We start from the raw sequence: 27,857 nt of genomic DNA on the forward strand, positions 1-27,857 counted from the left end.
ATGGCAACCCACTCCAGTATTCTTGTCTGGAGAATCCCATGGACAGAGGAGCCTGGCAGTCTACAGTCTAGGGGTCTCAAGAGTGGGACATGACTGAGTGACTAGCCATGCATATACCATATATTTTTGTCCATTCATCTGTTGATGGGCATGTAAGCTGTTTCCACATCTTGGCTATTATAAACATGAGAGTGGGTATCTCTTTGAGATACTGATTTCAATTCTTTTCAATGCATACCTAGACCTGGGATTGCTAGATTATATGGTAATTCTGCTTTGAATTTTTTGAGGAATACTCCTCATATTGTGTTTCATAATGGCTGTACCGTTTTGCGTTCACACTTGCATTCACCAGGGTGCAAGGATTCCAGTTTCTCCACATTCTTCACTGCACTTACTATCATTTTTATATTTTGATAATGTGTTTGCTCAGTTGCTCAGGTGTGTCCCACTCTTTGCAACCCCATGGAATGTAGTCCACCAGGCTCCTCTGTCCATGGGATTCTCCAGGCAAGAATACTGGAGTGGGTTGTCATGCCTTCCTTCAAGGGATCTTCCCAACCCAGGGGTTGAACCCAGGTCTTCTGCACTGCAAATTCTTTACCATCTGAGCCACCATCCTGATGAATGTGAAGTGAGATCTTATTTTGATTTGGATTTGGAATTCACAACAGTTAGTGATATTGAGCCTTTTTTTGTATACCTGTTGGGCATTTGTATATCTTCTTTGAATAAAAGGCTATTAAAGTCCTTAGCCCATTTTAAATAAGGTTATTAGTTGTCTTTTTTCTTTGTTTTGCTATTATGCTGTGTATGAGTTAGTTTTTCAGTTGATCTGACTCTTTTGCGACCCTGTGGACTATACCTGCCATACCTGTTCATGGGATTCTTCAGTTAAGAATACTGGAGTGGATAGCCGTTCCCTTCTGGGGATTTTCCCTATCCAGGGATTGAGCCCAGGTCTCCTTTATTGCAGACAGATTCTTTACTGTCTGAGCCGTCAGGGAAGCCCCAGTCTTTGTTTTGTTTTGCTATTATGCTGTAGGAGTTCCTTATATATTTTGGAGATTAACCCTTTGTCAGATCTATGGTTTGTAATTGTTCTCTCTCGTTCTGTAGGCTGCCTTTCGCTATGGTTTCCTTTCCTGTGCAGAAGTCTTTTAGTTTGATACAGTCTCGTTTGTTTATTTTTGCTTTTGTTGCCTGTGCTCCTGAAAACAGGGCCTTTTCCTGGTAATCCAGGAACCATAATGTTTTCTTTTAGTTACTGATTAACAGATTTCTGTCTTTAGTTCTCTGTTTTCAATCCCCCTGTGACTTTTAAGTTCCTTCACCTTTCATTATTCTTAGATACATGCCTTTGGAACAGGTCTCTTTCCTAATGTTTTAAGTGCCCAACTTCTTGTTGGACATTTCAGACTCTTTGGACCCTGTGTCCCTTGGGTAACAACTCCAAAGTTCAATTCCTTTTCTTTCCTGCCAGACTTTGTCTCCACAAGGGCCACTGGAATCTCCACAGACACCCTTGGCTAGACTCGTCCCTAAGTTCTCTCTCAGGATCCTTTCTCATCCTCTGCATATCCATTTGCTCCTTCTATACTCATATTCCAGGTCATGACTTTAAATGCTGTAAATGCAAGTATATCAGATTCCTTTCCTTTCCCTTTCATCCACGTGATTTGCCCTTTCTCTTCCAGGACTGCCATATCTACCCTAGGAATACTCGTTCATCATTTATGTCCACACCATTTCATATGTCTTTCATATGTCTTCATATGTCTTATCCCAGGTAGAGTGGGGCTTCTCTACCTGTATTATGATTGTTGCTTTATGTTTTATCTATATTTGTTTATGCTCCCGTGAAACTGCTAACATTTTTAAATGAGTAATTTAAGACTCATTAATAATTCAGTATATTTATTTGTTTGACACATGCTTGGAAACATGACTCCAAAAAACAGGTTGTTGGTGCTTATCCATGGCTAGTCCAATTCTCTATGTATGAAAACAGTGTGGAGAGGTTAAGTGATTTGCCCAAGGTCCCAATTAGTTATTGGGAAATTAAACTAACTCATTTTTTCCGTAGGTCAAAACCTTAAATCAGTAGTAATTCCACTGCATTATTGGCACCTTTGTCCTTGCCTCTCTTTCCTTATCCCTGATGGATGATACAGTTTATTGTGGTACATTGCTTTGTGAATGATGAGAACAGTTTGGCCTTGACTAGGCTTGGTCTAAGTATTGGTGAGTATGCCATGAAGAGAAAGAAAGGAAAAATCTTTGTATTGAGATGACTTGGCAGGACAGTCTGGGTCCCCTGGCATTCACAGAGAGAACCACTCTTGAGTCCCTGGTGGCAGTTTCAACAGCTGTAGCTGCCAAGACAAAGAGCAGTGGGCAGGTGGTAAGGAAATGATGGAGGGGACTCTTGAGTAATCCTTGCCTCAGTGGGGTGAGCTTGGGGAGAGATGTCAGCTGAGTTTCTGAGGTGTGGGATCAGAGCATTGGTGAAGGAGGAGGCTTCATCGTCAGGTTAGTACAGTTGCCGGACCTCAGCGCCTCTGTTGTGTTTGCCCGTCCCTCTTTTGAAGTTCATGTGCTTTACCTTTGTATAGGTCGGAGACCCACTTGGTACACAGTCACAACTGTAATTTAAACCTAAAGACTACTTTCCTTTCACATTGCTGTGACAGAAAGAACTAGTTCTTGGGCTGTGGTTAATTATTCAAGCTTTTGTTTTTTCCAAGCTCCTCACTTTATAATTGCATAGATTGGTCTTGTGGTATATGAAACAATATCATCATAAGGTGACATAGAGTCCAAGTGAAAATATATTGATGTAAGCGCTTAATTTATGTACTTACTGAGTGGCATTCGTGGTAAAGAACATGGCTGCCAGTGCAAGAGACCATAAGAGATGCAAGTTCAGTTCTGGGTTGGGAAGATCTGTTGGAGGAGGACATGGCAACCCACTGCAGTATTCTTGCCTGGAGAATCCCTTGGACAGAGGAGCCTGGTGGGCTATGGTCCATAGGGTTGGAAAGAGTTGGGCACGACTAAAGTGACTTAGCTTGCCTGCATGCACTTACTTTATACTGCACCTATTTCCAGAAAACTTTGAAGAGGCTTTGCATGTAAATAAGTTGCAGTTTGTCAAATTTTGGAGAGCATGTTTCACTTTCTTTGCTGAGTGTCTGTGTTCCCCATAGGCAGGGCTGGAGTCCCTGTGTGGAAAGCAGTCTCCCTCGTGACTCACCTAGGTTAGGCTGGGGCTCAGCCTTCTGCCCCTAGCAGTTTGGTGATAGACCTTTCACTCAGGAATCTCAGGTTCCTTTTATTATACAGTGACTGCCTGCGTCTGAAGTTTCCTCTCAATTTAAATTCTTTTCCCTCTCTGTATTTACAAGGTTGGCTTTTACAGCATATGGCTACAATTTAATAATGCAAAGCATTTTCCTCCTCACAGCTGGAAAGCTGAGATTGTTCAGTATCACAGAGAGAGTGGACTTGCTCCAGGCTAGTTAAAATCACTGAACTCTGCAGAAGCTAAGCTTGCTGCATGGATCGTCCTATACAAAGGCACCCAGGGGACCCCAACTTGCATATAAGAGCATCATGCTTGGAAAAGGGATCAATTCTGTATATTGCAAGCAGAATAAAATACTAAGTGTGTGTGTGTGTATATGTGTATAGGTATATATGTGTATACGTATATATGTATGTATATACACATACACCAGAGAAGGCGATGGCACCCGACTCCAGTACTCTTGCCTGGAAAATCCCATGGATGGAGGAGCCTGGTGGGCTGCAGTCCATGGGATGACAAAGAGTCGGACATGACTGAGCGACTTCATTTTCACTTTTCACTTTCATGCATTGGAGAAGGAAATGGCAACCCACTCCAGTGTTCTTGCCTGGAGAATCCCAGGGATGGGGGAGCCTGGTAGGCTGCCGTCTACAGGGTCGCACAGAGTCGGACACGACTGAAGCGACTTAGCAGCAGCAGCAGCAGCAACATACACATACACAACCCCCTAGATTTTCATCTGTTTTTGCCTCATAAGATCAAAGAATGTGTTTTCAAGTTATTAGGCAGATCAACTAAAACCTCATTTCTTTTTCTGTAACTATCAAAAAGTATCAAGTTATCAAGTAACTTAAGCAAATACTTTTGTATGGTAATTTGACTCTTGGCTTTTATTGGGTTGTCCAAAAAATTCATTCGGGCTTTTCCATACGGTGTCACAGAAAAGCTTTGAGCAAACCTTTTGGCCAACCCAATACATAATATCATTAGTGGTTGACAAATTTAACAGAAAAATTAGGTTTTGTTTTTCAAAGCTGCTATTAATCTTTTGGGGTCTTTTAACTTGTGTGCTGGTCTTTGGGGACCTTGCCCTCTTACATTTTCTTTTATGTAGAATTAGGGACACATTCCTGTTTGCACTGAGATATTTCCAACTCTTGATTATAACAGATATAGCCCCTTCCTCACCCGTACTCCTTGCCTGAGCACGTGCATTTCCCCAGAGCATTTAGGAGGAAGAACACAGAAAAACCACTTGACTTTCAGATTTGATCTTATCCTCATTAAAATCATCACATATACTTGTTAATGACATGAAATAAGCAATGATATGATATATATTAAAAAATATATACATCATAGGTTCCACAGATATGACGTGTCTGGAATAGACACATCCATAAAGACAGGGGTTTAGAGGTATTGAGGGAAATGGGCACATAACTGGTAATGGGTATCATGTTTCCTTTTAAGGTGATGAAAATGATTTGGAATTAGGTAGATATACTCTGAAGATACGGCAAACTACTAAATGTATAATTTAAAAGGGTATGTGAATTATATCTTAGTAAAGCTGCGATTTTTATGTCTTTTTAAAGTATTTAGGAGCCATTAGGAGAAAAAGGTCTGGAACTCAAAGCTATGATAGAGACTTGGGTAGGGGGGTGTGTTGTAACTGGGGGTTAAGGATCTCAGGAAATCCAGGAAGAGAGGCCCCAGGGAAGTCTATGGCAAATGGTATGAGATATGCATTTCTCTGAGCTTCATTCTGTCTCAGTAGAGCCCCTTACTTGGGTGAGGTACAGAGGTCACTGGCACCTGCCAGTGATGAGTGACATGATGTACTGGCTCCATTGTTTATTCTGTGGCACTTTTGTAGGTATAGCAGATCTTTAGTTTCAAAGTTTAGTATTTTGGATTGCAGTCATTTTCTGAAATGAATTCTTTCAAACTGAACAATGTTTTCTAAATAAGTAAGCAAGGAATAAATGATCCTCTTTATTAGAACATAATAAAGTATTCTGCTCGTTGTTGGTCACTCGCCAAGTTGTGTCCAGCTCTTTATGACCCCAAGGACTGCAGCATGCTAGGCTTCCCTGTCCCTCACCCTCTCCTGGAGTTTGCCCAAGTTCATGTCCATTGCATTGGTGATGCCATTGACATGGCATCCTCTGTTACTGTCTTCTCCTTCAGCCTTCAATCTTTTCCAGCATCAGGGTCTTTTCCAATGAATCAGTTGTTTGCATCAGGTGGCCAAAGTATTGGAGCTTCAGCTTCAGCATCAGTCCTTCCAATGAGTATTCAGGGTTGATTTCCCTTAAGATTGACTTGTTTGATTTCCTTGCTGTCAAAGGAACTCTCAAGAGTTTTCTCCAGCACCATAGTTCGAAAGCATCAATTCTTCGGCGCTCTGCCTTCTTTATGGTCCAGCTCTCACAACTGTATGTGAATACTAAAAAGATCACAGGCTTGACTATGCGGACTTTTGTTGGCAAAGTGATGTCTTTGTTTTTTTAAACACACTGTCTAAGTTTGTCATAGCTTTCCTGCCAACGTCTTCTGGTTTCATGGCTGCAGTCACCATCCACAGTGACTTCAGAGTCCAAGAAGAGGAAATCTGTCACTGCTTCCACCATTTCCCCTTCTATTTGCCATGAAGGGTGGGGCCAGGTGCCATGATGTTAGTTTTTTTAATACTGAGTTTTGAGCCGACTTTTTCACTCCCCTTCTTCACCTTCATCAAGAGGTTCTTTAATTCCTCTTTGCTTTCTGCCATTAGAGCAATATCATTTGTATATCTGAGGCTATTGCTGTTTCTCCTGGCAATCTTGATTTCAGCTTGTAATTCATCCAGCCCGGCAATTCTCATGATATACTCTGCATGGAAGTTAAATAAACAGGGTGGCAATAAACAGCATTGTCATGCTCCTTTCTCAATCCTGAAGCAGTCAATTGTTCCATACAAATTTCTAACTGTTGCTTCTTGACCTGCATACAAGTTTCTCAGGAAACAGGTAAGATGGCCTGGTATTTCCATCTCTTTAAGAGTTTTCCACAGTTTGTTATGATCCACATAGTCAAAGGCTTTAGCATAGTCAGTGACACAAAGGTAGATGTTTTTCTGGAATTCCCTTGCTTTCTGTATGGTCCAGCAAATGTTGGCAATTTCATCTCTGGTTCCTCTGATTTTTCTAAACCCAGTTTGGACATCTGTAAGTTCTCAGTTCGTGTAGTGTTGAAGCCTAGTATGCAGGATTTTGAGCACAACCTTACCAGCATGGGAAATGAGTGCAATTGTCTGGTGGTTTGAACATTCTTTAGTACTGCCCTTTTTGGAAATTGAGATGAGGATTGACCTTTACCAGTCCTGTGGCCACTGCTGAGTTTTCCAAATTTGCTGACATATTAGCAGATAGCATTCTGCTATTTTATATTTAATATGTCCCTAGTTGACATCTGGAAATAACCCATTGCTTTACCTAGTGTTGACTGGTGAACAGTGGACTATCCGTGAATTTTTGAGAGAGCATGTAGAAAGAGAAGCAGAGAGACGAGGAAAGACCATTGATGGGGTTACTCTTATAACAGATGAAGGCAAAATATTTTTTTAAGTTCTGAATCTTAATGTGTTATTTTAGAAAATATTGACACTCTGTCCTTTTAACTAGAGCACCTAGATTTTTAAAATAATTTTCTTAATCTCTGTAACTGGTATTTTTGCCTTGGGTCTTAGTCCCTGTGATACATTCTGTAATGAGCCCTGGTGTTCTCCAGAATGTGAGCATCTGATTATTTTTTTCTCCTCCCCTGTCTGTGTTAAAGGTTCCCACTCTAGGCTAAACCTAATCTTTCCACGGCATCTGATGCAGCCCGTAATGGTGTGTCCTCTGCTCACCCTTCCATTGCCCACGTGGACCTTGCACCGAGCCTTTGCGTTCACCATGTGCCTCTCCTTTGTCTTTGTTGTGTTTTTCTGCCTGTACTCCCTTGATGCTTCACCAGTGAAACTTCTCCAGACACTCTCTGCAGTACAGTTTACAATAACGACACCTTTATCACAGTGTACTTGTCTTTTTCACTTAGTAGATTCTGAACACCTTCAAGTGAAGACTGTATTTGTATTTGTCAACCCAGTATCTAAGGCAGTGCCTGGCCAGAGACAGTGTTCAGCAGTGTTCAAGATTTAGGCAATAGAGGCTTAGACCAACAATAGGTTACATACATTTTAACCTGTTCTTAAGGTTGCATTCCCCAGAATCTGACCTAAGTCAGGAGAAGCACAGTGTTTCAGAGAGACAGTCATGGTGAGCTTTTTCTGCCCTGGAGGTAGTCTACGTGCTAGACATGACTGACTGACTGCCAGATGTTCTGAACTCCTAACTTGTGTAGCATGTCCAATGGTAAATTTTGTAGGGATGCATCAGACAGAGAGTGGTACTGCTCTAATATCATTACTGATTCAGGATACCAGTCTCAGATGGATCCAGTTTTTCTCTTCTCCCAAACTAATGAACTATAGAGAAGGTCTATTTGCTATTTCCTGCTTTTGTTTGGTATAAATATCAAAATGTTCCTGGAGTTTATATGATCATGAATGTGTAAGCAGGTAAGGTAGCTTTCTAGAAGCTGTGGAAATTGCGGGACTAATGGGAGTCATTATCTTCAAAAATTTTCCTGACTACACTGACTGTTCTTTATTCATTTGTGATTCTTTTGGAAATATTACTTTCTAAAAATTTCAACCCCATTGTTTATAGATTAAAGAGGTAATTTATTTGTGTTTTATTAAGGTATAATTGACATATAATAAATTGCATATCTACTGATTATATAAATATATATCTATGTATATAAAAATGAAGAGAATAAATACTTATCAAATATACAAAGCCATATATTTATGTGTGTGTTTCTGCTCTGTCTCATTGATCTATCTTTTGCCAATACCAAATGTTTTCTTGATTTCTGTAAATTTATAAGTTTTTAAAATTATCTTTATGTCCTCTGGAGAAGCAATGGCACCCCACTCCAGTACTCTTGTCTGGAAAATCCCATGGATGGAGGAGCCTGGTAGGCTGCAGTCCATGGGGTCGCTAAGAGTCGGACACGACTCAGCGATTTCCCTTTCACTTTTCACTTTCATGCATTGGAGAAGGGAATGGCAACCCATTCCAGTGTTCTTGCCTGCAGAATCCCAGGGAAGGGGAAGCCTGGTGGGCTGCCGTATATGGGGTCACTTTATAGTAAAGGTTCATTAGATGAAGGACCAGCAGTCACTAGAAATTGATTAGATTTGGAAATTCTACTGTTACTCATACTACTACTGCCATTACAAATAATCGTGTATTAAACCCTAAACACTTCATATATACTTTCTTATTTAATAGTCACCAAATCTGTGAGTTCAGCATTATTATCATTATTCCCATTTCACAAATGAGAATTGGAGGTGGGGAGTGGGGAGTAGAGAATTTAAGTATTTATTCAGAGTCATTAATAAAAAAGAAAAAGCCTGAAAATTGAACTGAAATAGAGTTTAAAGTGCCAGAGCCTGGCATATAACAAAAAATGATAGCCACTGTTGTATTATTATCATCATTATTGTCATTATTATTATTCCTTATTTATATTAAGTAATTTAATCAAATTCATCCAGCTAGTAAATGATAACAAATGATAACATGGGAATACCAGACCACCTAACCTGCCTCTTGATAAATCTGTATGCAGGTCAGGAAGCAACAGTTACAACTGGACATGGAACAACAGACTGGTTCCAAATAGGAAAAGGAGTACATCAAGGCTGTATATTGTCACCCTGCTTATTTAACTTCTATGCAGACTACATCATGAGAAATGCTGGACTGGAAGAAACACAAGCTGGAATCAAGATTGCCAGGAGAAATATCAATAACCTAAGATATGCAGATGACACCACCCTTATGGCAGAAAGTGAAGAGGAACTCAAAAGCCTCTTGATGAAAGTGAAAGAGGAGAGTGAAAAAGTTGGCTTAATGCTCAACATTCAGAAAATGAAGATCATGGCATCAAGTCCCATCACTTCTTGGGAAATAGATGGGGAAACAGTGGAAACAGTGTCAGACTTTATTTTTTTGGGCTCCAAAATCACTGCAAATGGTGACTGCAGCCATGAAATTAAGACACTTACTCCTTGGAAGAAAAGTTATGACCAATCTAGATAGTATATTCAAAAGCAGAGACATCACTTTGCCGACTAAGGTCTGTCTAGTCAAGGCTATGGTTTTTCGAGTGGTCATGTATGGATGTGAGAGTTGGCCTGTGAAGAAAGCTGAGCGCTGAAGAATTGATGCTTTTGAACTGTGGTGTTGGAGAAGACTCTTGAGAGTCCCTTGGACTGCAAGGAGATCCAACCAGTCCATTCTGAAGGAGATCAACTCTGGGATTTCTTTGGAAGGAATGATACTAAAGCTGAAGCTCCAGTACTTTGGCCACCTCATGAGAAGAGTTGACTCATTGGAAAAGACTCTGATGCTGGGTGGGATTGGGGGCAGGAGGAGAAGGGGACGACTGAGGATGAGATGGTTGGATAGCATCATGGACTCGATGGACGTGAGTCTGAGTGAACTCTGGGAGATGGTGATGGGCAGGGAGGCCTGGCGTGCCGCGATTCATGGGGTCGCAAAGAGTTGGACACGACTGAGTGACTGAACTGAACTGAAATGATAACAAAAGAATCCACATCCAGTTATGTTAATTCTACAGCCCTCCATCTCAGTCTAAAAACTGTATGCATTTTTTGAAGCACATCCCTAAATTTGAGTACCCTGTAAGTAAATAGTAAACAACCAACTATGTCCTTGGAGAAAATACTGAAGAACAAGGGAAAAGGTTTATCATTAAGATCCAGAAGAACATGTCTTTAAAAATGAAGAACTAGAAGAAAATTTCAGAGAAACATTTTATTTTCTTACAAAAGGGGCTTACATAAAATGAACAGATGAAAGAAGAGCTTCAATGAACAGAACATCATATGAGTTCATTCACCAATGCAACAAAAAGAATAAAATTCTTAGGAATCTATGCCAAAACCAATACAGAATTGTAAAGTAAAAATTAAAAATAAATAAATAATAAAAAAAGAAAAAATAAATAAATAAACTTAGATATGATACAATGTAAAAAAAAAAAAAAAAAGGAATATATCTACCTAAAGAAACTAAAGACCTATATATAGAAAACTATAAAACACTGGTGAAAGAAATCAAAGAGGACACTAATAGATGGAGAAATGTACCACGTTCATGGATCGGAAGAATGAATATAGTGAAAATGAGTATACTACCCAAAGCAAACTATGGATTCAGTGCAATCCCTATCAAGTTACCAATGGTATTTTTCACAGAGCTAGAACGAATAATTTCACAATTTGTATGGAAATACAAAAATCCTCAAATAGCCAAAGCAATCTTGAGAAAGAAGAATGGAACTGGAGGAATTAACCTGCCTGACTTCAGGCTCTACCACAAAGCCACAATCATCAAGACAGTATGGTGCTGGCACAAAGACAGAAATATAGATCAATGGAACAAAATAGAAAGCCCAGAGATAAACACACTCATCTATGGACACTTTATCTTTGACAGAGGAGACAAGAATATACAATGGATTAAGGACAAATCTCTTTAACAAGTGGTGCTGGGGAAACTGGTCAACCACTTGTAAAAGAATGAAACTAGAACAGTTTCTAACACCATACACAAAAATAAACTCAAAATGGATTAAAGATCTAAATGTAAGACCAGAAATTATAAAACTCCTAGAGGAGAACATAGGCAAAACACTCTCCAACATAAATCACAGCAGGATCCTCTATGACCCACCCCTCAGAATATTGGAAATAGAAGCAAAAATAAACAAATGGGACCTAATTAAAATTAAAAGCTTCTGCACAACAAAGGAAACTATAAGCAAGGTGAAAAGACAGCCTTCAGAATGGGAAAAAATAATAGCAAATGAAGCAACTGACAAACAACTAATCTCAAAAATATACAAGCAACTCCTGCAACTCAATTCCAGAAAAATAAACAACTCAATCAAAAAATGGGCCAAAGAACTAAACAGACATTTCTCCAAAGAAGATATACAGATGGCTAACAAACACATGAAAAGGTGCTCAACATCACTCATTATCAGAGAAATGCAAATCAAGACCACAATGAGGTACCATTTCACACCAGTCAGAATGGCTGCAATCCAAAAGTCTACAAGCAATAAATGCTGGAGAGGGTGTGGAGAAAAGGGAACCCTCTTACACTGTTGGTGGGAATGCAAACTAGTACAGTCACTATGGAGAACAGTGTGGAGATTCCTTAAAAAACGGGAATTAGAACTGCCTTATGCCCCAGCGATCCCACTGCTGAGCATACACACTGAGGAAACCAGAATTGAAAGAGACACGTGTACCCCAGTGTTCATCGCAGCACTGTTTATAATAGCCAGGACAGACATGGAAGCAACCTAGATGTCCATCAGCAGATGAATGGATAAGAAAGCTGTGGTACATATACACAATGGAGTATTACTCAGCCATTAAAAAGAATACATTTGAATCAGTTCTAATGAGATGGATGAAACTGGAGCCGATTATACAGAGTGAAGTAAGCCAGAAAGAAAAACATCATTACAGTATACTAACGCATATATATGGTAGAAAGATGGTAACGATAACCCTGTATGCGAGACAGCAAAAGAGACACAGATGTATAGAACAGGCTTTTGGACTCTGTGGGAGAGGGAAAGGGTGGGATGATTTGGGAGAATGCAATTGAAACATGTATAATATCATATAAGAAACGGATTGCCAGTCCAGGTTCGATGCAGGATACAGGATTCTTGGGGCTGGTGCACTGGGATGACCCAGAGGTGTGGTATGGGGAGGGATGTGGGAGGGATTCAGGATGGGGAACACATGTACACCCGTGGCGGATTCATCTTGATATATAGCAAAACCAATACAATATTGTAAAGTAATTAGCCTCCAATTAAAATAAATGAATTTAAATTAAAAAAGAAAAATTAGCAGGAAAACTAAAACTGGTTTCATACAGTTAAAATATGGATTGGAAAAATAAAAAAAGATAGCTGATGTTGTGTAAATAATCAGTGATACAGAGGACAAACTTGAGATATTTGTTCCAAAAGCAAAGAAAAAAGCAGAGAGGTTAAAATTGGGAAAAAGGTTTATGATGGAAGAATAGAAAATCAAACATTAATTTAGGTTTTTTTGTTAAGAAATCAGAAATTTTAGGAATGAAATAGAATCAAGGACAAATGAAGAAAACTTTTATGAGCTAAAAATGATCTAAATATGCCAATTAAAAAGGCTGATATTTCCAGCCAATAGTAATAATATCTAAATATTATGCTGTTGCAGTTTTTGTATTTCATAAGTAGAAAGGAGAATCTTGTAGAGATTAGAGAAAAACAGTTACCTGAATTTCTTTTAATGTTTGAGGAGTTTTATTTCTCGTCAAAGGGGATATAAATATAGTCTTTATTGTTTGTTGTGTCAAAAAATAGTCCCTTATTTTCTTTGTAAAAATTTTGCTTGAAAACTTGTTGCAGTTGACAAAGTGATGCACCAAAAAAAAAAAAAAAAAGAAAATTAGTAAGAGAAAATCCTTAGATATATACTGATGGTTATAAATATCCTGTAACTGCTGTAACTAAAGAATTGCAGATGGATTTTCTACCATCTGAGCCACCAGGGAAGCCCAATAGACTAATAATGAAAATAATAAATAGAAATTTATGTCTAAGTAATGGACAGAGGAGCCTGGCAGGCTACAGTCTATAGGGTTGCAAAGAGTTGGACACGACTGAAGCAACTTAGCATGCAAGCCAAGTATTGTAAATAAGATTATAGACATAATTTCCTATGTAAAATGCAGTTCTTGAATATCAATAACAATAACAATTATCTGGGTCTCAATTTGCAGATCATTTTTTTTAATTGTTGTAAAATACATATAACTAAAAATTACCATTTTAGATGTAAAGTTCAGTAGTGTAACGTTTATTCATTTTGTTGGACAGCTGGTCTCTAGAACTTCATCTTGCAAAACTGAAGTTCTGTACCCATTAAATAACAACTCTCTCTTCTCTCTTACTCCATTCTTCTTTGTTTCTAGGAGTTTTTCTGCTCTAGATACCTCACCTAAGTGAAATCATACAATATTTGCCTTTTTGTTATTGGTTTATTACAGACTACATTTTTAAGGACTGAAAAGAGGAAGAGATTTAAAGAGATTGGATAACTAAGAATGGCAGACTGATTTTGCCCTTTCAGGATAATTTAGTTTGGCTTTTGCTTAAGAGTCTCTATTGTTTGCTTTTATCTCTTTTTCTGCTTAGATTTGTTATCAGGGAAGCCTTCTTCTCTTCATGGAGTCAAGTACATTCTCAGCCACAATTGACATAATCATGTGTTGTTTTTTGTTGTCATTTGCTTGTTTTTTAATTTTTTTCTCTATTATATGGATAAATTTCCTGACAGTGAACTACCCTCATTTCTGAAATAAACTCTAATGATAATATAGCATATCATTCTTTTGATAACAGTATTATATTCAATTTAAATATATGAATTGAATGCATTCAATTTTATCTAGGATTCTCAAAGTTGCATTTAACTGCAACTTATGTTTGCATAAATGCATTACATGCATTTATGTTTGCATGACTTTTGGTTGGTTGTTTGCTTGCTTTATTTTGATAAGGGACATTGCATGTTTAGTTATTTAAACTTTGCTGTCCTAATGAAGAGTTATGAGAGAGCCTTCTTCATAAGGTAGCTTGTCATCATTCTCTACAGCCTGGGAAAGTGTAAATAGCATTGAGATTTGAAGGCAAAGTAAAGGATAGCTCAAAACTAGCTGTGCACCCATCTGTACCTGATGCCATTTTTAAAGGTGGTTTTAAAAATACTTATTTATGTTGTCCTAGGATTTTAAAATTTTAAAGTACACCTGAGCTCATTAAGCTGCCGATTCTAAGCATCTCAGTGGAACCTGAGCTTCTGCATTTCAAATAAGCTCTCAGGTTATGCCAATGCATTTGGTTCTAGAATCACATTTTGAATAAAAAAAGACTAGCATGGTGGTCCCCAAATTTTGTTGCACATTGAAATCACCTAGGGAACTTTTAGAACATCTGCATGTCTGGGACACATCCATACCAATTAAATCAGAATAGCTGGGAGTGGAAACCAAGCATAAAGTGTTTTTCAAGAACCCCATGGGCTTCAATTGATCAGCGAATTTTGGGAACCACTGTACAATTTGCTTTGTTCAGGTTCCACTTTGCTGAATTTTGGTTACTTGCCCATTTAAGTTTCAAAGTCAATAAGTTTCATGTTTTAATCTCTCATAATTCTTTTAATATATTTGGTTTCTATGGTTATGTCTCCCTTCTATTCTTGTACTTGAAGCTTGTAAATAATTTTTTTGTTTTGCTTGACTTTTTAGAGAATCATATTTCCTTTTTAGCTTTAAATATTTTTCTTTTTTCCATATTACTAATTTCAGCTTTTGTCTTTAATTCCCTTTTTAATTTTTCTTGGATTGTTCTGTTGTTTTTCTATGGTGAATAATTTTCCTTTTTTTTTGTCTTTCTTTCTTCATTGCTTCCTAGATAGTTGACAGTTTTTCTTTTGATTCTCTGTTTGATTCATTACTAATTTTCTTAATTTTCATGTGGTTAGAAGATATGGTCACTTTTTTTTTTGCTTTTAGTTTTATTTGCCAAAGATGAGACAGAATGGCCTGATGGCCAGAAAAAGTTCTCTGCTTTTAAGAATTTGTTAACGTTTTCTTTTTGGTAAAGGACATGATCAATTTTTATAAAATGTCTGTGGATATACCAGCAAAGTATAAGTTGTATTTGAATGAGAGAAAGTGAGTCTTTATCTAGCAGTCATGTTCACATCTAAGAGAGATGTATTCTGAATTCTCACTATAATTATACTTTTATCAAGTTTCTTGTATTTTATTGGCTTTCATTTTATGCATTTTCCAGAATATTTTGGTGAATGTGAGATATGTGATTTATTTTCTTCATTAATTATGTACTTCATTAAAATGTTCTTTATCCTGTTTATTGTAATTCACCTTAAATTGCATCTTAATCATTGCTAATAGACACTGATTTTTTTTTTAATTTGCCGAAATTCTTTGCTTACTATTTTCAACGTTTTGTTCTTATTCTCATTTTGTTTTAAGTATGTTCCTTAAAAATAGCTAGATTTTGTATGCTTTAGTTAATCTAATGCTCTCTATTGGATAATTCACTTCAATCTTGTTGTAATGATTGATATACTTGATTTTATTCTTCCTATTTTACTTTATACTAATCATTTATTTTCACACCTTATATCCTTATTTTGGCTGTCTTGATTAGCTTCTATTACATTTTGTTTCCTCACTGTAAAATTCTACCTTCCCTTTCTTACTCTTAGAATTAAACACCTCTTTTGTTATTATTTGAAAATAATAATACAGCCTGACTTACAGTAATACATATTGACTTAGTGGTACTATGATTATCATCTGTATTTTAAAGAAGAGAAATAGGGGGCATAGAACAATTGCTTAGCTTTTCTTAAGTTTACATAGTAAGTGACAGAGTTAATTTATTAGTATAGTTTAATGTAGTTTAATATAATTATATTAATTATAGTATATTATAACAATATATAATATTTATTTTACTATAATTTCAATATAGTAAAAATAAACATAATCCACTTAGTAAACCATAAAGTATATGTGCTAAGAAATTTAAAAACCTGCAAAAATTGATTTTCTTTAATAATTTGTAATAATACTGTTTCAAGGCCAGACAATAGGAATAAAATTCTTGAAAGACTAATAGTTGTCTAAGAATCTTCACTGAAACAGATTCTGGGAAGATGATTTTATCAGTGAGTTTTTCTAGACTTTCAACTTTTTGTATTTTATTTTCATAAAGGATAGTGACTCATCCAATCCATTTTATGAAGCACACATATAACCCTGATATAAAAACTTAAAAAATAAAATACAAAAATTCCTACAAAAGTATCCCACCTACATATCGGGAATTTGGAAGAAACTGTCAATAAACCAGTTCAACAGTAAATTAAAGAGGTACGTACCATGAACCAACAAAGATAATATAAGAATTCTGTAATATGTAACAACAAAAAATGCTATAAGGGCTAAAAAGGATAATCTCTACAAGACCAAAAAGGCATTTAATAATAATACTATTCTGATCAGAAAACTTTAAAAAACTCTGAGAAAACTAGAAACAAGTGAATATGTCAAATACTGAGAAAGGAATCAATCATCAATGAATAGCCAAATTATTACTAAAAGTATTCTCGTTACTATTATGAGTAAATATTCCTGCTAGCACTCATTATTTACATGTATATGAATGTTCTCTTCAAAGAAATAATGAGTATGTCTCTGAAAAAATCCTACCTTATTATAATTAGTGAAAATTATAGCATTAATGTAATGATATCTTTTCCCTATCAACTATCCACAATTAAAAACAAATCCTATTAATATGACTAATATGTAATTCTGGCAACAGGGAGGTGACATGAAACACTCACGATCTGCCCAAGGGAATATAAATTGGCAAAAACCTTTATGGAAAGTAGCTTGACAGTTTTCACCAAGAGCTTTAAAAGAGTTTATGTCCTTTGACCCAGTAATTCCACTTCTGGGAACTCCAGCCTAAGAAAATCACAAGAATTGCTGACAAAGATTTGTGTACAAGGATGTTAATGGCAGTGCTGTTTATAATATTTTTTAAAATGGGAAATAACCTAAAATGCCAAACAATAGGAGAGTGGTCAAATAAAGTATGATACAGCCATGCAGTATAATATGATACAGGCATTAAAATCATGCTATTTAATTAAAAGGAAAAGATATAATGTTAATTAGAAAAAGTAAGGATATGTATTTATTTAAATTTGATATCAGTTTTATAAAAATACATGTTTATATGTTATATATGTAGGAAAATTTTAATGGACTGGAAGGAAAAACTAAACAAACATAAAAAAATGTATTAATGTAGTACTATCAGAGTATGTTAAAGTCAGAAAAGTTCTCTCTGCTAGATCATGTAAATAACCATCAGGGATTTACATTTCATATTGAAGCACAAACTTCATTCTAAACTAATACTAAAATGTTATCCTTAGCTGTAGGCTGAGGTTCAGTCTCTGTGCAGAGAATCATTGTCTTTGCAATAATTAGTGTATCTATTTTATAATCATAGTTTCCATCCTTAACCATGGACAGTTCAGACCAGTTAGGAAACTGAAGAGAGCCCTGTCTTAGAAAATAACCAGTCTGTTAGGTTTTGTAGCTGAAGTTTTATGAAGATCAGCAAAGAGTCAGTATGAAATAATCCAGTGTTCTTGCCCTTTGCATCCATTAGCAAAAGGATTTAGGCATCTTTACACTCGGTTGAAGGAGTGAACAATTGGAAGAATCCCACAGCTGGAGCATGCCTGTGAGATATCCAGTGTCCTCTTCTTTTTCCAAATGCACAACGCAAGGAAACTAACAGGAAAACCGCCATGTAAGAAAAAGTGGAATCTAAGTGTTTCAGTGGGCTTTTGAGACACTCTTACCCAATTTCCTATCCATAATGAGAATTCTTAAATGCAGTAGCGGGGGTAGGGGTCTTGATATCCACTGGGAAACCCCCTATGTTTGTGGATACAAGTTTCCTCATCTGTAAAATGGTAACAACTTGAGGATAACTACGAACTTGGCATGAACTCATGCTTTCTAAGATTTTCGTAGCTTGGCGTGTCTTGGTTATTATTACCTTTGCAAGGTTTCACATTCCTTTCTAGGACTTTTCTTATTGGGTGACAAATCTGTTTACTGAGCCAAAAAAACAGTTCCTGGACTATGCAGAATAAGTCTAATCCACCATCTACATTAACAGTCCTTCAAATACTCAAAGACAGCTTTCATGAATTTAATAACTGCTTTCCGTGGGTTTTTTTTTTTTAATTTCAAGAATAGAACACAGTAGACCATAAAAATGAGCCATTATCAGTCTTCCTTTGGATTTTCTGTGTGAATGTTGTTTAACATTTAAATGGTGCTGATTATAATTTGAGATATTAGCAGTTAGATATGCCATTGTGTCACTCTGTTATTGTTTGTAAAGGAGGTTAAACACTATATTAACTTCTGAGTAGCGATTTATTGTTGCTTTTGTTAGAGAAAAATAAAAAGTGTAAAATAATATAATTTGATATTGCCTTTGAGAATTTTCTGTTTGCAAAGGTCTTTATTTCCTACTCAATTTTATTTTTTAAAAAGCATACATGTAGTGTAAATACAGCATCACATAAATGCTAAGTTGTTCTTTGCTTCCTGGCATAAGCTGTTGTGTAATATTGCTCTGTAACCATTAAGCAGCTGCTCTGTCTCAGAGATGCTCATATTTCCTTTGGTAGATAAAGGGAGTTTGCTAAATGAATGTCTCCAAATTGCTTTAAGATCTTTGGCCTTTGTGTCAGCTTTTCTAGATTCACAGTGGTCTATATAACACATGCAAACCATGTTTTTAGAAGGCCCCAACAGCCTGGAGGTTCAGATGGGGTTGTGTTAACAGCAGGAACCTGCATTGTGCTGAGTCTTACCTTCTATACTGTATAGCAGGGCTCATGACCCGCTGCGTGATCCTCTCCACTTATTTTGCCAGAGTCCTTAAGGACTATCTCCTGTATGCTTGTGAGCAAGCACAATTAGCTGTCCAAGTACCATATCATCCCCTGATTCTTTTCTTTAGGCTGCCTCATCTTAGGTAATGCCTGTCCACTGTAAAGGCTGTGCTGCTTGCAGACATGCATGAAGGGGGCAGCTGTCTGCTTCAGGTGTCTCTCCCAGGCTTCCATTTGGCTGATTCCCACCAACCCCCGTCCCTGCCCCACATGAGGTCATGGTGTCATTGTTATCTTGCTATGCCCCATGCAGGAGTGGAGCCCAGTGGGACCTATGATGTTGCAATTTTGCTTGTGGGTGCCAAAGCAGTTTGGACCTACTTCTAATGCCTTTCACAGTTTTAGTAAAATAGCTCTTTCAGTTTTCCTTGTAGATCCAAATTCCTTGGAACTTGGGGAATTGGGGATAGGGAGTGGAGAAGCATCCTGCAACGTTCTGAATTGCCTTCCCTTTTCCATGTGATAGAATGACTTCCTGTCTTCCTCCTGGTAGAATTACCTTGTGGTGGCTATTTGCTACCTTAGGATTTGGTTCCTAATGGACCATGCATCACTCCATCTTAATGAATATGACTAGAGCATGAAGCAAATAGAGTCCTGACTACTCTGGAGTAATAAGGAAATGAACTTCAGATAATATCCATATATTGAAATGTTAGCCTGTATTGTTCAGTCACTAAGTCGTATCTGCCTCTTTGTGACCCCATAGATTGCAGCACCCCGGGCTTCCCTGTCCTTCCCTATCTCCCAGAGTTTGCTCAAATTCATGTCCCTTGAGTCAGTGATGCCATCCAACCATCTCGTAATCTGTCACTCCTTTCTTCTCCTGCCCTCAATCTTTCCCAGCATCAGGGTACACGTGGTATAATTTATATAAATAAATGGAAATATTTACCATTTATTCACTCATTTGTCAATTTATAACTATTTGTGAGCTGTTTGAACACTCCTGGTGCCTTGGTAGTTTTTTTATACTAAATGCCTAAAGTTGTACATTAGTTACACAACAAAGTTAGAGATATAACCTGACTGTAATCATTACACTTTCCCATTCTGCCCAGTAACTTAAATAAACTAGGCAAACAAATTCCAGGGAATAACAAGAATCAGTAAAATTATCCTTCAGTCTTAAGTTATCTTTATCTTCATTGTTATAAAATTATTAAGGTATGCATTTGTGACCATGTTTCAAAAAGTTGAATTTTACAGTTTTTTTTCTGCAAGTGTTTGCTGGTTAGTATATATGTGGGCTCTGAGTTAGTTGTTAGGGGAGAAACAGAGATGAACAAAACCCAGTCATTCCCCCAAATAAGAAAAAAACACAAGACTTGAAAACAGTTATCTTGGAAAACTTGAATGTACAAAGTGATGTAAAGTAAGTACAAACCCGGTGCTATGTGAATATAGAAAAAGAGATCAATTTTAGCTGGCGCAGGGGTTGGGAGAGGAGGGTGGAGAAGCAGTTTATGGAGCAGGTGGTGGCTGAGCTGGACACGGAAGGCTGAGAGTTGAGTGTGGATAGAGGGCCTTCTGATCAGAGGCAGCTATGTGAGAACGACGTGAGGGTGGGCCTTTACAGAGCGAATAACCTTGTCTGGTTGGTTAAGCACACGAGCTGTCATCATGATAAGTAAAGTCTCTATATTTAATGTACTTGTCATATGTGAAATGTTGACTATACATAAAGTACAGTGTAAGCTATTATACTTTAGAACAACAAAAACAATAATGATAACCTATCAGGAAATTAGAACTGTCTTTGTCTCCAGCTACAGAGCGGGAGTTGATGTCCTTTTCTGTCTCAGTGGCTTTTAGCACTTTGTACAGTGGTATCTATCTGAAAGTTTCTCAGTAATCACTGAAATGAATTCAGCCTGACATAAAATTAATTGCTCAAGAAGTAGGCGTTTCTTAAAATAGAGCTGCATTAAGTGGGGACATTTAGTTCTTATCCTCTTGAAAATGTATATCTTTTTTAAAGTAATGATTTAATATGAGACCTGAGTTTTATCACCAGCTGAGATCTCATAATTTCTTCTCATTCTTTTATTCTTTTTTCTAAAGAAGGTGAATGGATGGATATAAAACAGTGTTCAGACAGCCTTCAGACATATAGAGCTCCTCTGTTTATTCCCAACAGTGAAATATATGTACTAATTAAATGATTTTCTGTCTTTTCATGCTATGTATGGTTAAAAAGTAGGGTGGTGACTCTCATTCTGGAAAAGTTTCTAAATGGTTATTTATAGTTATCTTGAGACTGGAATTCAGTGTGTGCATGATTGTTGCCTCCATGAGCCAGTCCTAATTTATTGGTAATGTTTAATCTGTGCCTACTCTGCATTTTATAGTTTTATCTCACTTATTCATAACTCTGTAAGGTAGCTAATTTTATTGATATTATCTTTAATATATGAATGAAAACTCTGAGGCACAAAGAGTCTAATGTTCCAGGACAATTATTATTATTAATTCCTATAAGTTCATTATTAATTATTATGATTAATTATTCCAGGATGCCATGGTGGCAAAGTGTAGTCAGGAGTCAAAGCCCAGCTCTTTGACGTGAGTGTACCATGTTGCTAAACCACTCGTGCCTGTCTTTCCTACACTAAATCCAATCTCTCAGTCAGCCCCAAAGTGTTCTGCAGCATTGGATCAAATTGCCGTTTCTTGGAATTTAGAGTTTTTTCCTGGAAGCATTCGAATACTGAGGATTTTCACACTTATTCTCTCCCTGGGGCAGCAGAGAGTGTCCACACTGCATCTACCTGAGGTGTTCTTCCCCTCCTCACCACCGATAAACTTTCTTCTCGTTGGCTAGAACCTGGGGACAGGACAGGTGGTGAGAGTGCCACCTCCAGTCCTGGGCAGAGCTAGGCCAGCCAGAAAGCCTGTTTGACTTACTCTGGCTCCTGACCGGTGGAGGTCCCTGAAGGGTCAGGAGGCATTCCTGGAGGTCTGGCATCACCACTCTTTGCCAGAAGAAGGATCCTGTTTTTGAAATGGAGTACCAGGGAGTGGCAGCAGAGTGAGAAAGCAGTGAAATTGTGTGAGGTATATTAAAGGTGCACGGAAATAGGTCCGTGTGAAGTATTTGCTCTGTGTGCCGGTTCTGCTTTTGTGTGATTCAGGAAGGGAACAAAGGTGGGAGGGCTGGTAACAGCAACTCACTCTTCTTTACTCAGGGAAGGATTTGTTAAAGAACAGTGGTTTCCAGAGATCTTTGAAGTAATTCCAACAAGGTGCTAATTGTGGTTGTGGTTTTCCTCTTTCTTTCTTTCTTTTTTTTTTTCAAATGGTTGGACTTTAGTCTACCAGGTGCTACTGGCCGAGGGCCCCTAAACCTTCATTCCCTATGCATGAGCCATGGCGCAGAAAACCAGACCGATTGCCTTGTACACTTGGAAAGTTAAAATTTTTTTCTGAGAGATTATTTAGCTCCTAAACTGTAAACTTTTGTTTTAAAAGACCCATTTGCATTTCACCAGCATTTTGTTTTTACGTATCTTTGTTGTACGCATACTTGGTTTTTAGTCGAACCTTTGGTTTGAAACACTTGAGTGGATTCTAGTGTTAAATCATTTATTTGCTTCCTGCTTATGTTGATCTCTTTCCTCTTGATGTTTATTTTCAGGATACCTTGAGGATAGTTTTGTAAAATCTGGAGTCTTCAATGTATCAGAACTTGTGAGGGTATCCAGAAGTAAGTAAACTCTTTTCTTATTATTTAATTATACAGTATGACTTAAAATGTTTTATATTTTGAAAGTGAAATACAGTATGAAGGGAACTATGTATTAGGAGAATTTGAGCTTCTAAAATCTCTAACTTTTTGATTTCACAAGTGAATTTGTCTGGCTTTCTGAAATATTTGCATTTAAATCAGTACTTTTTGTAGTACAAAAATAATTTGGAGTTTGTTCTGCTTGCTGTGTTGTTGGTATTCATTTAATTCACTGTTCACTCTGTGACCATAGATGGTCATTTATATCAAAGGAAGTGTGATTAATTAAATGTACTCAGTGTTGTTATGATAACCCACATAAGTTTCCTGTAGATAAGTGCTTTTTCATTTTGCTAACATTTTGGTGGGGACTTGGAGATGTACAGGATATACACGCTAACAGGCAGAGTGTAGAGGGATGCAGAAATTAACTTTGCAGATTGTAGTTGGATATAGATAGAAAGCATTGTTATCCAAAACAATGCCAAATTGTTTTCACTGGCCACCTCACCTGAGACACCATTCTTGGCAGCCGGAGGAGAATTTTCTCGATTAAGTTTACCTGGTCAGCTAGCTAACTAAGCAAGGAGGAAGTTTTCTTGATCACCTCTTTTAGTTATTATGATGGTGTCTGCAGATATATGTAAGAGGCAGTTTTCATCTCATTGATTATGCTGAAGGGAGTGACTCATTTCTACTTGCTCTCTTCTTTGGTTTAGCTTATGTATGTACCTTTGATGGCTGTATTTTCACCTGGCATTTTGATAGGGTGTGTCACAGTTTGAAATGGTTTATTCAGACGATGTAGGGCCACTCTGGTCCCTGTTTCAGCTGTGTTTTTCACTTGGGTCAAATTCAGAGGTCATGAACAAGAATTATGATGATTCAAAAAGAACAACAACAAAAAAATGAGTTACTGAGGCTAAGTATAGGTAGTACTTTAGCATGGCATTCAGTGAAGTAGTCTCCAATGCCATCGGTGACTTTGTCTTTGGAACTGTAGTTTCTCAAATACAGATTTCTGAAGTGACTAGTGCACCTAGCCTGTATTTCAGAGAGTTCTGTAAAGAAACATTTGAGACTTTAGTAGCATTCTTTCTGACATAATTCTGCAGTGGATAAATATTACGCCCCAAATACTTCTGCCTTCGTCTGTTGACAAAGGAGTAGTATAAGTGACCAGAACTTCATATCCTGTATCCCTGTATCTATTGGATTCATGTTTGCTAGGCAAGAGGATTTTGGTGGTCTATTTCACTGACCAAGGCCATGAGACTTCTGTGTTTTTCCTGATCAATATGTGTTGTGCTAAGACTGCGGTATTTGAACTTTTTATGTTTATATTTAATTTGTAAAGGAACGTGCCTGAGTGACTTACTACCACTTGTGTAAGAAAGGGAGTATTTGAAGGTGGGTGGTTGTGTGTGTGTGTGTGTTTCTCTTTAGCAGAGAGGCTATGCTGCTACAGTTGTGAGACTTTATGAAATAATTTGTTTAAATTTGTAATTTTCTGTTTTATATTTCTATCCTTCTTATAAGGATAATAGTGTTATCTGTCAGAAAATATTATTAGTTCCTCATTAGAGGCAACATTATGTTAGATGTTATGGGAGAGCCATATAAAAACTTATAAAAACCCAGACTGATACTGTGAGAAATCTGAATTTGAAACTTAAAAAATATATTTCTGTAACAGTTCAGAAGTGAGGTAAATTTAACATACATCATTCATTCTTTCTTAAATCACACTCTCCTCTCTTAGAGATTTTTAAGTTATCTGTTATAACAAACATTACTGATTTGTAATTAGTATGTTAATTATCTATATTCATTCATTAGCTAATTAATTCAGCAAACATTTTCTATCCCATATGTAAATAGGTGTCTCTGAAATGCTTGAGAAGTTATTCTCCTAAGTGTTTAATATATCTACATTATAACCTTATTTATACAATTGAACTGCATTGTTTATGAAATAGGGTTTGCTAAGTAAACATCAACTTCAGCACAACCCTTTTGCTGTACATCACAAATTCTGACTTCTTGAGGGTTTACGATATGTTAATGGTTTCTGTCCTGTGGGGTTTTACTCTGGTATGACCCTCTAATGTGAATGTTGACTTTAGCTAATGAAGCTGTTCAATTTTAGGATAGTGATCTTTCTGGTGAACGATATTATCTCCATCTTAAAAGTTGATTTAGGATCCGCTTTTGGAGTGAGGAGAACAATAAGAGAGATTAAGGGTTGCCCTCTAACCCTTAGAATCTGAGGTTCTTCTGAGCTTGGTTTCTAAGAGGGTATTGGCAGCCTCTTAAACATGATTTGCAGCCTTAAGGCCCCTTGCTGCTCTCTGGGAGAGGTGCTAACAATGATCTTTGCATCTGATAGAAGTTTTTCCTGAGGCTTTTAAATAGGCCGGGACTTGCTGTTCTTATACACTTTGTCATTAGATAAATTTTGTGCATGTGCTGTTTTAGAATTTGGCCGTGTTCATTATTAATCAACTTTAATTTCTGTAATCTCCCATTTAGTGTCAAAATCTACACTAAATTTTACATTGCTTGTGTGTAAATCTGTATACAAAATGCTTTTGTTTTTTCTTAAGCCATGACTAAAGCTTCACTCTCCGTCTTGTCCTCACACCCCTGCCCCAGTTTTAATGAGACTTAGTTGACATGTAGCACTATATAATTTTAAGGTATATAGCATAATGACTTGACTGACATACACTGTGAAATACCATAGTAAGTTTAGTTAATGTCTATCATCTCATGCAGTCATGCAGCTGTCAAAAAGAGAGAGAAAGAGAAAATGGTATTTCCTTGTGATGAGAACTCTTAGGATCTACTCTCTTAACTGCTTTATATATATATATATATATATGCTACATTAGCTATAGTCATTGTTTTGTACATTACATCCCCAGCATCTATTTATTTTATAACTAGAAGTTTTTACATTTTGCTGACTTCCTCCAATTCTCCCTCCCCACTAATACCCACTTCTAGTAAACTTTTCTATGAGCTTGTTTTTTGTTTAGATTCCACATATAAGTGAGATCATACAATATTTGTAAATAAATTATTTGTGTTGCTTCCTTGATATTTTGAAATAATCCTTCTGGTACAAAATTTAGAAAAAAAAACAATATTTCCAAAGATCTGTAATTGTCATTTTCCTATAAATTATACCTAGTATGCTTATGGTCAAGCAATCTGTGTTGACTGTCATGCCATATGTTTATTAAATAGTAACTACAAATCTTTGTCTAAATATTGCATGAGCTTAATAAATTGCAGCTAATTGATATAAGATATAACATGTAAGTTTCCTGTTGGTAACTCAGTTCTTTGAATTGTATCCATTATTACCGTCGAAAGCCAAACAGATTGTTTTACTTTCACTGAGCCCCTCAAATGCCTCCTTCCAGCGCTACTCTGCTTTCCAATGTCACGTAGAACATGGTTCTAATAATAAACTTTAAAGCATGTGGTTATTGTGGGATTTCTTACCTTGCATTTTTTTTAACCTCTGGTGTACCTCAAGCCACAACAAGCAACTACATTTTAACTGTCCAAAGAACTGAAGCCATTAGGCATAGTTATACATTGAAAACTAGCATGTTTATATAAAATGAAGCTAAATCATATTATGTAATATGAACAACCTAACAGCAGGCAGAAACTGCAGATCTTTAGAGCTGAGACTAATCTTGTGTGTATTAACTTATTTTGACTTAATTTTTAATAGAGCTATATCCATTGTATATTCCTTGATTATTTCTCTGCAATAAAGCGCGTACTTTCTAATCACATTTTCTAAAAAGATACTTTGTTAGTCTTGGCCTGTCTGATATTGAAATACAATTCAACTGATAGTGAACACATTTCAGATATCTATTAAAAATTCTACATGAGAAAAATTCCTTGAAAATCAGTGGTCCCTTTGGAATTTTATACTTAACATGAGGTTAATTTGGAGAAAGGGGAAGATAAAGTGGACTCTCTGTTGTAGTGTGAATCTCAGAGGCTCTAGGGTTGCCTTGGGCTAGAATAGACTTTCCCTCATTGATGATCTTGAAGGCCTGGTGAAAACAGGTGAAAAAATAGAATTTATTCTTAATCATTGTCCTTTGACTCCAACCTGGCTGATCTCCACCCCGCATGTCATCTCTGCCCATGACCTTGCTCTTGTAACAACTGCTATTTAGAGTAACTTCCCTTTAGTACCCCCCTCATCCTCTAGAGCCCTGGGCCAGCTGTGGCTTTCTGCAGATTTCTTGGACCATTCAAGCTTATATTGGATTCTTCTTCCCTTGAAATCCTATAGCATTTGTTGATCATGTCATTCTTTTGGAAGTTTCACTATAATCTGCATTATGCTTGTATTTCCGTGCTTTTCATGACTATTTTGTTTATCCAACTTGTTGCCCAATGTGTCTTATTAAGGACAGGAACTATCTTATATCTCAGACAGTTTTGTGTCCCTTTCGGCACCTGTCAATAATGGATACAATAACTTGTTGAATGCACAGACCTTCAGTGGATAGATTCATTTGCACCTATTTACTGCTATTCATAGGTTTTTGGACCGTTTCATCTTTGCTAACCACTGTAGGTTGCCAGGGAAGAGTTTTGGGGGAGAAAGTAAGAAAAGGGAACTCACACATGTTGAATATCTGTTATCCACTAGGCATCATGATAGACTTTTATCACTCCTTACCTCATTTCATCCTCAAAATAGTCATATTTGATAGCTTATTATAATTCTCATTTTACAGTTCAGGAAACTGAGGTTTATAGCACATAAATGGCAGAGGGAGTTAAAATATTGTCTGTCTATTTCCCAGTACTCTCCTCATTCTAACAGAATGTGCTGCCTGAAAGATTTATTCAAGAAGTTTAGAAACCAATTTTAAAAATTTAGAAAGCTGTAATCCATGATATGACAACCAATGCTTACATCAAAAATCTCAGTTCACAATATATCAGCAAACTAAAAAGACTTCTTGATTTATACCTTAAAGTATAAA

The 27,857-nt window shown here is 36.9% G+C and overlaps 1 protein-coding gene across 10 annotated transcripts in view; it reads left to right on the forward strand.

Moving 5' to 3' along the window:
- The window catches only part of LOC120860242 (nuclear factor 1 B-type), a 256,907-nt gene that overhangs the window by 160,901 nt on the left and 68,149 nt on the right, over positions 1-27,857 (forward strand). For all 10 annotated transcript variants that reach the window (XM_040236036.1, XM_040236039.1, XM_040236040.1 and 7 more), the window contains exon 4: positions 22,735-22,803. In XM_040236036.1, the coding sequence (XP_040091970.1) occupies positions 22,735-22,803 (69 nt within the window). The remainder of the gene's footprint in view (positions 1-22,734; positions 22,804-27,857) is intronic.

The sequence above is a fragment of the Oryx dammah genome, unplaced genomic scaffold, assembly GCF_014754425.2.
Source record: "Oryx dammah isolate SB20612 unplaced genomic scaffold, SCBI_Odam_1.1 HiC_scaffold_11050, whole genome shotgun sequence".
NCBI lineage: Eukaryota > Metazoa > Chordata > Mammalia > Artiodactyla > Bovidae > Oryx > Oryx dammah.